We start from the raw sequence: 11,244 nt of genomic DNA on the forward strand, positions 1-11,244 counted from the left end.
TTATATCTACTACGGCAAATTACTGACAACTGCTTTGTCAGTGATGCTTATGTCCAAGTAAATCTGCTTCCTTTTACAACATTTTTATTAATCTGTATTAAAATAATGTATGTATTGCTCAGATTTCTAGTGCTTGCAAGATATTAATATTGTTTCAATTCGATTGCTGTAACAGCAGTTTTCTAAAAATTGCAGTGATGGTGTCTTCGAGGCATGCAGTGTGAGCAAGGACACCTCTTGCTCCCCATCCAGATCTCCGTCTGCGTCTCCAAACGCCGTGCAGGCTCAGAGCAGAGCTACTTTAGCCCCACCCTCTGAGCAGTCCAGCCTTTATTTATATGAAATCTGTAGTCCAACTGGCTTCAGATGGCGTGTGTATGTGCGTGTGCCTGCCTTCTAAGTGTGTGAGACAAGCTGGGATCATGAGCCAGAGTTGTTCCAAGTGGTTTTAATCAGCAGCCCATTAGAGGAGAACGGAAAACTTCTAACAGGATAAGAACTGAGTAAGTAAACCTAACTTTGAACTCGCAATCTGGACAAAACAAATGCAAACTAAAACCTTCATAGTCTGTCAGTTCTCAGATAAATGATCACTTTTAGAAAGCTGTGCATGCTGACAGGAAGGAGGCAATTTAAAAAGACTGGAATGAAGGAAACTGTAAAAATAAAGTGGGAACTGAGAATGCAAGAGAGAAAAAAACAGCAAAGGATTGTTCACAAAGTTGGTACACTCTCTTACTCTTTTCAGCCGTGGACAGGACATGTTAAGCTTTAACCTGTTGCTTTCTTAGATACTCTTGCCTGGCTGAGTAGTTCCTTCTGCAAATCGGGTGAAGATTTCTGCTCCTCACCTGTCTGCCATCAGGTCTGTTCTCCTGGGAGCGCGGTGTGGACAAGTTCGCTATGATTCCTTACAGAATGCCCTATGGCATGCTGCTGTTTACCACTACTCACTTGTTTTTTCACAGGTTGTTCCCGTAGCCCTATGGGAGGGTACTGCCCAAGTCTCTGCTCTTCTGGAACCCGTGACTTCTTGCCAGGCACTGGAAAAGTACTCAGCAGCAGAAATGGGGAAAACTCTTGCTAATTTGGGGTAAAGTGTGCCTTCGACTTTTTTTTACCCTGGAAAGACGTGGCTACTTGGACTGCATCTGCAATGTGGCAAAGGGTGAAGTGAAGACAGCAAAGAGGCCATGGTTTTTGCACAAGTCCCCAGGTGCCGCAGGCTTTGTCGCCCCCGTCCCGTCCTTCTGGCTTTAGTGGTGGCCATCTGTCTGTTCTGCCAGACCCTGACTCCTCTCATGACCAGCAGCATCGTTTCAGCAGTCGTTAATGGTATTGCACCCAGTAAACTGACTAAATCACAGCAAGGAAGATATAAGGAGATCTCCCCAAGCAACACTCACTGCTTTCTCCCTGGCAGTAATTCAGAGGTAGTTAAAAAGGTAAGTCAGCTGGAGCAGAGTGCTGAGCAATAATTAGCAAAGAGAGGGATAGCAAGTCTGGCAGGATCATCTGAGTCCAGCTAAAATTAGCCTAAGCTTGGAAGTCTGAGATCTGTATACAAACAAATGGGTGATCTAATGACAGTGGCATATGCGCAAGCACATCTCTGTTACCAGCTCCTCAGTGGGATGTTATTAGCACAGGAATTCTGAAATCTTGACTGAAACACGGCATCGCTCTGTGACTCCAGGGAGATTTCAGTTTGCTGTACAGGACATATTTTATTTTGGCTGTAGGAATCGGGTCAGAGGCTTTACAGTACAGGCACGTAAATCAGGAGCCAGTAGGGTTTCATGAAAGTAACTGAGGCTGTTAATTAGCTCTGGGACTGCAGCTGCCCTGTGTTAAAGTTATCTGCTCGTCAGTTTTGAACTTTATTGAGATTCTGCTGCAGAGCTGAAGTTAACTGTATTTGAGAAATAAAACAGCACTTTTCGTATTTTCAAATCACGCTGTTTAGTTTGGAATCTTTGTCCCACAAATTTTACTTTGTCCTTAGGTTACCTGACCTCATGTTTACTTTGTATGGGGTTCCTAGCATGGATGGTAAAACCTAACAAATGCAGACAGTGTTATTTTAGTTGGAAAATGTGGTATGTTAAATGGTCCACACTGAGGTAGTTATTTTTACTGTGGAATCTGTTGATCAGCACTAGCACAAATGTTTCAAGTTTTCTTCAGTCCTACACAGGGCTGCTAATAGTGCAGCAGATAGCTCACTGTGACATTGTCATTAAGCTGGCATTTTATATACAACTGTGTCAGGGCTATAATCTGTGACTCCACAGATTATGGACAGCATCCACATAAACCATTAAAAATAAAAATTAAAAAAATTAGAAGGCTGCTTCTTTGATTACACAGGGTTCACAGTCTGAAAGGTCAGCAAAATCAATTTTAGGAGAGCAGTTGTAAAGTGCATCTTCTGCAACAATCGAAAACAGGTATGTGAAATAACTTTAGCATGAACTCTTTAACCTTAAGTCTTAAAAAATAGATTATTTTTTTCTTGTCCAGCTAAGAGAGATTTTTCTTATGAGTTGCAGAAATCTACTCCATGTTTTGTTTGTCATTATTTTATATTTTAATGACTCATTAGTGTACTAGGTACCCAGATTTGGATTTGCTCTAGCACAATCCTCTTGAAGTTCTGGAGACCACCCATAGCTGGCTCCCTATTTGTCTTGGAAGTTTCCTCTAGAGTATGATGAACAAAATGTCTTGCACATGTTGGGATGTTACTCTAAGTTGCTCTCTGTTTCCACAGAATACACTGCTGGTTGTGTGGGCTGAATAATAGTCTCAAGGAACAGAAAAGACAAACATCTCCAAAAATCTCTACCACTTTGCTTTGAGAGTATGTTCTTGAACTGTGTGTTTTCGCCCACTGCTTATTCAGATTGCTGAACTGTTATCTTGCTTGATTTTACTGGCTACCCAGTAACATGTAAGACAGATGCCGTGGCTGAAACTTTATACTGTTTTATTTTAGTCACGTGCCTCCTCCACAGTAGTTTGGAAATAAGTTTTTATTAAAGTCCTGGCTTAAATTTTCATGTATGAATCTGGAAAAATACTTTAAAATATAGTCCAAATTATTCACATTTTTAATTAACTAGTCACAGATGAATTCTTATTCTGCAAATGGCCCAGCAAGCAAATTTATTTAAAAGAGTCTGTTGTGCAGTTGAACAGTGACTGAAAGCAAACACTGCAACGTGTTTTATGAAATCATAGTTCATGAATAAGTTTTAAGGAAAAGAAGACCCTGCTGGAGATAATATTCTTTGTGTTTCTGTTACTTAAATCACAGTGTCTGTCACACTGCAGAATCGCTTCTGAGTAGCGAGGGGCAGGTTTAATTCTTGCTTCCTTCAGAGAAACAATCAGTATTGTGTTGAGCCCAATCAACAATCAGTATTGTGTGAGAATTTGATTATGATTGGTATTGCATGGGCAAAATCTCCTTCCAAAGTCTGAAAAAAAAAAAAAAAGGAAAAAAAGCTGGCACCTTTTATGAGCCATTAGGGTAACAGGAGTGGGAAATCTGAAGAAAAGTGCAGCTGTGCCACTCCTGAGACACTCTCTGGTCTCAAAATTTGTCTCATTTTGGAAGGGAAAGTGTCAGACAAATGTGGAAAAGCATAGGGCTAGAAATTGCCAGTTTGGTCTTTAAATGTGTCATTAACTGTATCCAAGATGCCCTGGGATGGTGTCATTACTGTCAGGCACATAGTGCAAGCCATCTTTTTTAAATTGCAAAACCACAAATGCCACTTATAGCCTGGAAAACCTAACAGAGTTCACAGTACCTCTCTCTCAGGTATCACACATTATAGGAGTTTTAAAAGCTTCTGGAGAGCTGGTCCTGTAGCTTTATTTTCACACGACCAGAGGTCAACATTTTCTATTGTAAAATTAAATGTTAATATCTGTAGCGTGAATAGAAGGCTTATTTCTGAATCTCCAGCATTAAAGGCATGAGGCAGAGACATCAAATCCAACAGCAGACTGTCTTCAGATTCAGCCAGACACACTCACCTCCTGCATGAGGAAATATTTCTGAATATATATAGTAAAGAGGAAAGCTGGTGCTGTAGCATCTAAACTGAAATAGTTATTAACAAAAAAAGCCTGTGTAAGCCACCTGTGTAGTTTGCGTGGCATAGTATCGTGCCAGAAATACTTTTAGTACCAGACAGATGTAAAACCGTTACACTTAAGTAATTCAGCTCTGCTTCTCAGCCACTTCTGAGAAGAGCCAATTAGCTGATTACACCATGTGCCATGTTTCCACTGTCTGAATTAATTCAGCCAGAGCCAACTTAGGTGTTTCTGCACAGCAGCATGTTTTGCCCAGGTAAACATAGAACCTCTGCTATTGGGAGGAAGACGTGAGATGATGTTACTCATGTGCTAGACACGCTCTCTAACCATGGCCAATGCATTAAAAAAAAAAGAGATTTTAAATTTTAATTTGGGTCTGGAAGGAGATTATTTAATGGATGCTCGTAGGACCATTGTTTCACAGCCCCATGCCATTTAAGGTCACCTCAGAAAAAGAAAACAAACAAGAAATGCAGCTGATTATATGAAAGCTTAAATGAAATACCGCAGGTACAATGAAAAAAGCTGTCTTCACTTTCAAGGCCTTCAACCTGCTGCTTATGTTTAGTGTAAAAGATATATCTCCAAGAGGACCTGTAATGAGGTCAGCAAGCAGGAAGAATGAGAAAAGGATTTTTATAGCTTTTTTTTCTGAACAAATAGGATAGGGTATCATTTACTGAGAGCAGACAGCATGAAAGATGCAAGATAATGACAGCTTGATGCAGCCATATCTCAGTGATACTATGTAGAAAAAGAAAAAAAAAAGAAGAAAAAAAAAAGAGGAATATAATATTTTAGTCCTAACCAAGATCTAGAGGTAGATCCAGTTGAAAATTTTGCACAGGTTACAGGCCCGGGTACCTATATTTGAAAATTGAGAGTGAATTTACTGAAAAGCTGAGAAATTGTTACTAGAACTTTAAAATTCTGGATGTCCAGAGTGGAATTAGCCTCCCTTTACTTGAGTGCTGGACTCTTGTCTTGTGAGAGCCAGAAATCTGGACTTCATAGTCAATGGGGACAGGAGAGGAGTATCATGGAAGAAAGCAGAGTAGGGAACTGTGGCTGCACAATAATAGTATCCTCAAAAGGCAAAGAAAAGATTGTGTACAGAGGGGGCTAGATTTGTGCTAGGGAAAAGAAAGGGAAATAGGATTCGAAATGGAAAGAAAAGAAGACAAACATAGCTGGAACTTTTGAAATGTAAATGTGTGAAAAAGCAGAAATAAAGCTGGATGACAGAATGAGAAGGGGTGATTTTTGCTATTATGCAGAAATGGAGTGCGGTGAGAGGCCTGGATAGAAAAGATTACATTATGCATAATAAGGTTTGATACATTGTAAAAGTGAATTCAATCTTGAAAGGATATTTATTTAATATAATATGGTAGAGCGATGAGAACTCTTTTCTCCTCACAAAAGAAGAAAGAACTTCTCTAGTATGAAACTTCTGTTAATAGAAACCAATTGACAGATGGTATAGTATGAGAAACTGGTTTCCTTGGAATGATACCTCATTCACATGGCACCCTATGGAAGCAGGACATTTTTATTCCCCTTTGCAATGTTAAATTACAAAGTTGCTGAGGAAACAGCTTTTTTTTTTTTTTTTTTTACTGTGCAGATAGCTAGAGATCTTTTGGTGATAAAGGACAAGGCTATTGTAGCAGCAGTCAGGAAAGAGGGGCAGGGTGGAGACTTTGCAGGAAGGGAACTTTGAGAAGGGTGCATGGGCAGCAAATGGGAAATGGAGGCAAAATTTCACTCCTGCACTTTGTTAGAGCCTTTTCCTCAAAAGTAGCTGTTTCGATAAGAGGCTAGGATTTGGCTCATTGTCAGTTCCAAAGGCAGTTCGTACAATGAACTACATGCAGTTATAAAGCGAAGGCATTTTGATAAAATAGTTATGTATTTCCAGTTTAGAGAGCTGATGATGACTGTGCAAATAACTCCAGTATTGCTCTTGGATTTATGAAGTCATCAGAAACCAGCCATCAATGTAGTGCTAATAATCTAGTTGCTTATTCTCTATTTATTCAGCAAACAATTGGAAACAGAATTGCACTCTAACTATTTTGTTCTACAGCCCAGTCCTTTCTGATTAGGAAATCTAACAGAATATAAAGCCAACGCATTTAAATATCCGTCTGAAAGTGAAACAGGAAATTAACTCCTCTGTTACTTCTTGATACAAGAGCTATGTGCATTTCAAGTACAACAGTAGTATGAACAACTATTTCTATGAACTTTCATGCAAATATGAGAAAGAATTTATAAGTCACATTTGGCATTAATAAAGGTCTGCACAGTCCTGTAAATGAACAGCTTTGAGTATTAGAACCACATGCTAGGCTTTTGTTGTCACTCTTCTTACTAATGCTGTTTAATAATAGTGTGGTAGTTTCTAGGAGTCCCACTCATGGATTTTTTTGTAATGTTGATGTGTTGTTTTGTCTTGTGTTGTGATGTTTAGTAGTGAAGACCAATCCACATTTCCTTTACTGGCTGTGAATATTGCTAGTAATGACAGGCTGGTTCACTTTCCTGGCATTTCTCCCGTACTCCCCTTTCATGCAAAGGGCTTTTGGTTTGCATAGTGGCTCGTATGTCACTTTTGCAGCATCTCAGTACCTGCAGAAGCCGATGGGGTTAAAGTAAGCTGCAGTCAAGTTATAGGAAGCTATTGGACAAGACTGACAGTCTTGGCTAGCTTGGTGTAAAAGACTGGCTGCCTGTAATCAACACAGGAACTAATGCCATCAGAACTGCGTAGCTGAATAGATGATTCACGGGTTTTGAGTTCTTTCCTGAAGGAAGCTTAGGCAAACATGAGTTGGGCCATTATATCAGGAAGACGAATTTTGTTTCTGCAGTTGAAGTGATGGTCAATGAAATTCAATGGCAATAGTTCAAACTGTATATTTGCTTCCTTGCCAAACAGAGACAATGCATCAATATTTATGGAACTATGCAATCTTCTTGGAATCTGAAAAAAATGCCAAGGAACTGTTTTTCTCTCCTCAATTTGAAATATCTTTGCTATTTTCTTCTTGGCCAAAATGACAACAGTAATTATATATTATAAGTTTCAGTTACTGACCACATTCTAGGGTTTTTGAACAACCCAGAAAACTTTTCCTACACTAGAGGAAAGCTTCAGAAATTAATGCAATCAGTTATATCTTTATACATTCTTAATCTAGAATTAGATAAACTGGTTTCAAGGAAAACGTCGAAATATCTTCTCTTTAAGAGAGAACTTCATAGATGTGCAGAACGCGTAGGCCGAACTAAGAATTGCAACTCAGATAACGGATGTCTATTTTCAGTCAGACAAAGATGGTTATGTAATTCTTGAGCTCTCATATTATACAAACTGAGCTTTTTTTTTCTCGTTTGTTAAGACTTCAGAGGAATATACATTTGATTTGATATTTTTTTAAAAAATCCATAATAAATTTTATGGAGCTCACTTTGTTCCCTTTTGTGTTTCATGTTGTTTAATAAAATGAAAATAAAAATCACAAAATAAATTATTATGCACTTTTTATGCACAGTTGTGATTTGTTTAGACCAGTTGTGGGTCATCTATGTAATAGCCTATTGCACTAAAAGGAGGTCAGTGATTCAGCTAAGTGCAATGGTTTGCAAGCTCTAAGAGCAGGTATATCATGTCAAAGCTGACATAAGCCTCATCCTAAATCATGTGGGAAATCTCAGCTTTGCTGTGAAGCCTCATTAATTTCAGTAGAGACAGACACAATACTCTCTAGGTAAGGCATGGGCCACAGATGTTCTTTACCAATCCCTTTCACATAAGGTACATTGAATTTGTAATAAATTGACTTTCTAACAAAGAACCTGAGGCTTCAAACTGGAGAAGAGTTAAAAAACGGTTGGGAGATGAAAACATTTGACCATTTAATAATTATTGTCAAACATTCAAAATATTATGGATGCTTCTTTTCCTTTTTTTTTTCCTTAAGCCTGCTGCATATTGAAGTTATAGGAAAGCCAAAAAAATCAGAACCATAAAATGTCAAAATATGTAAACAGCTTATTTTCATCTATTGCACCCTGCTTCTATTATACCAGCTCTGCCCAGACTGCATTTTTATGATTGAGCAACATTTTATAAAAAACAGCAGACTCTTTAAGTGTATAAACATGACTGCTATTGCTATAATACTGGAAATTCTGAAATACATCCAGTAGTAACTAGATCAGCATGGCCAGTGATGTAAGGCATTTTATATAGAGCTTTGGAAAAAAATATGGAATCACTTGCTACAACCGTGCAGTTGAGCCGAATTTATTTTAATTCTGTGTACCTAATGGGCAGTTTAAAACAGAACAAAAACCCCACAATACATTGCACTGGCTTGGCAAGAAAACAGAAGGGACACGTTGCATCTTGTAACCTGTACTGCAAATAGCTCTGAGAGGACAGGACAGAGGAAATTAATTTGGCGACACTATGCGTGGATCTTGAGCAAGCACCGTGAAATGTGTTAAGCTACTTCAAATTATTTAACAGTACCAGATTAGACATCAGGTCAGGCTGTTAAATTTAGGATCCTGAATTGCCTCCATGTCCCAAAGATCCTGTTGTGACTTTTTGGAAGTAAGTGAATCAAGGCTCCTCATGCCCATTTCATGTCTGCGATGCCTGGGCAGTGGATGGGGATGCTGGGGGTACCAGCCAGCATGTCCCCAGCCAGGCCTGACCATCCCTCCCAGCAGCCTGAGGGATTTTTACTGTCTCTGGACTCTGTGCCCCAAGGAAAGCTCTCTGGAGCAGTTAGTGGCCTGTTAAGCACATGAGGGCCATCACAACGCTCTGCACACGTGTGAAAGGTGCCTGGTGTGAGCTGCCTGCAGCGCGGACCCTGTAGAGCCACTCAGCGCCGTTTGTCTTCATGTTATGTTGGAAGTGACTTAGGGTGCCACCATCACTTGAACCTCCCTTTTTTTTCCCCCTTTGCTAGTACCCATGTTCTTTTGAATATTTGTCATTACCAAATTAAAGCATTTTAAATGTATCTGCTAATCTGCAGGGAACTGGGGAAGACGCTGTCTGCATCGCTGCTGTTGTGGAGGTGGGAGGGAGATCCCCCTTCCCCTGGATGATCCTCCTACAGGCATGTTGGTGTGGACCCAGGGCCCCAGGGCCCTTGCGATGCCTCAAGGCCAGTTGTCTCCTGTACTCCTATGCCTTGCCAAGCGGGCAGAGGGAGCAGCAGGTGCCCAGCTGGCACCAGGTGCAGGATACGGGGCAGCAGGTGGGCTGGGGTGAGCCCTGCGAGAGCTGGCCTTGGGTATCGCCCACGGGGTGATAAAGTCATTGCTGGGTGCTTGAGAGAGAGGCTCTTAGAGTTTGTTTGAAGCAAAAGACTTAGGGAGAGGCAGAGCAGGAGGCTTTGCTTTTGCAAAGAAGAAAGGTGTTTTTTGTTTGCATAAAAAAAAATGATAACTATTAGTGGGGGAGGGGGTGTGCATACAAAGAGCCACCAAGTCCAAGGCGGGACTCTAACACCAAGCAGCGAACACCCTCGGCTGCACCAGGAGGGACAGGGGCGGATAAGCCATAAGTGGCAGCTAAAACTGGACAGGGACGTGTTCTGGGCTGCAGCCCCTCTGTGTTCCTCACGTGTCCTTAGCTCACCCCACAGTGCTGGTCGTAGCAGCATATGTGTGCTGGAAAACTGGATTTGCTCACAAAATAAAGCAAGAGATGTCTTTCTCCTGATTTTCTTTCACGATGCATGTGAAATGGGAAGTGGGAAGTCTGTGGATGGACTGAACAGAAGAAGAGGGAGCACAGGAGAGAGGGTTGGATTTAAGAACAGGAAGGCAGGGAGGGAGGGGAACGGAGAGGAAGGGCTGCGGGCAGCTGCTGGCGCTGCAGGAGAGCAGGAAAGGGAAGAGATAAGAACAGAGGAGGGGGGGGCAAAGGCACAAGGGGAGAGAAAGGCGGGTGCTGTGTTGGGGGAGGATGCTCTGAGAAGCTCTAGCACTGTGCTTGCCACCCGACTAATGTGTTTTAGAAACACTGGGAGGCTGGGGAGGACATCTGACAGGTTACCTAATGCAGTTCCTGTGAGTTCACCCTGTGCTATTTGTGCTTCTTCCGGGCAGCATGTGATCACCCTTCTTCACCTGAATATTCCAGTGTCCAAAGTAGTTTTGGGTTGCACATTTAGCAGATATACATAGAAGACCCTGACAGTGTTGTATCAAGATATTTTTACCAACCCATTTGCCTGCTATGATAAGGTGACCTGCTTAATGGATGAGGGAAAGGCTGTGGATACAGGGTACTCGGACTTCGGTGAAGCCTTTGACACCGTTTCTTACAGTATTCTCCTTGAGAAACTGGCTGCCACCGGCCTGGACAGGCGTATCCTCTGCTGGGTAAAAAACTGGCTGGATGGCTGGGTCCAAAGAGTGGTGGGAAATAGAGTTAAATCCAGTTGGAGGCCGGTCACAAGTGGTGTTCCCCCAGGGCCCAGTGTTGGGTCCAGTTCTGTTCAATATCTTTGTCGATGGTCTGTATGAAGGGGTTGAGTGTACCCATAGGAAGTTCACGGATGACACTAAGCTGTAAGGAAGTGTCGATCTGCTTGAGGGCAGGGAGGCTCTACAGAGGGATCTGAACAGGCTGGATCGATGGGCTGAGACCAAAGATTTATAGTTTGTTTGAAGCAAAACGGTTGAGTGGCAGAGCAGGAGGCTTTGCTTTAATGAGATTTAATTAGGGCAAGTGCTGAGCCCTGCACTTGGGACAAAACAACCTTGTGCGGTGCTACAGGCTTGAGGAAGAGTGACTGGAAAGCTGTCTGGCAGAGAAGGACCTGGGGGTGTTGTTTGACAGCCAGCTGAATATGAGACAGCAGTGTGCCCAGGTGGCCGAGAAGACTAACAGCATCTTGGGTTGTATCAGAAACAGTGAGGCCAGCAGGACCAGGGAAGTGATTCTGCCCCTGTACTAAGCACTGGTGAGGCCACATCTCTAATACTGTCTTTGGGTTTGGGCCTCTCACTACGAGAAAGACATTGAGGCTCTGAAGTGTGTCCAGAGAAGAGCAACGAAGCTGATGAAGGGTCTGGAGAACAAGTCTTATGAGG

The 11,244-nt window shown here is 41.7% G+C and overlaps 1 protein-coding gene across 3 annotated transcripts in view; it reads left to right on the forward strand.

Annotated features, from left to right (window-relative positions):
- Positions 1-284: 284 nt before the first annotated feature.
- Positions 285-11,244, forward strand: part of CPED1 (cadherin like and PC-esterase domain containing 1) — a 145,994-nt gene continuing 135,034 nt past the window's right edge. Inside the window, exons 1-3 of one of the 3 annotated variants that reach the window (XM_054063250.1) lie at positions 285-503; positions 792-865; positions 969-1,445. In XM_054063250.1, coding sequence (XP_053919225.1) covers positions 1,194-1,445 — 252 coding nt within the window. In that variant the 5' untranslated portion in view covers positions 285-503; positions 792-865; positions 969-1,193. The remainder of the gene's footprint in view (positions 504-791; positions 866-968; positions 1,446-11,244) is intronic. The other 2 variants (XM_009563579.2, XR_008449232.1) reach the window with 2 other exon arrangements.

This window comes from Cuculus canorus, chromosome 1 (genome assembly GCF_017976375.1).
Source record: "Cuculus canorus isolate bCucCan1 chromosome 1, bCucCan1.pri, whole genome shotgun sequence".
Classification (NCBI taxonomy): domain Eukaryota; kingdom Metazoa; phylum Chordata; class Aves; order Cuculiformes; family Cuculidae; genus Cuculus; species Cuculus canorus.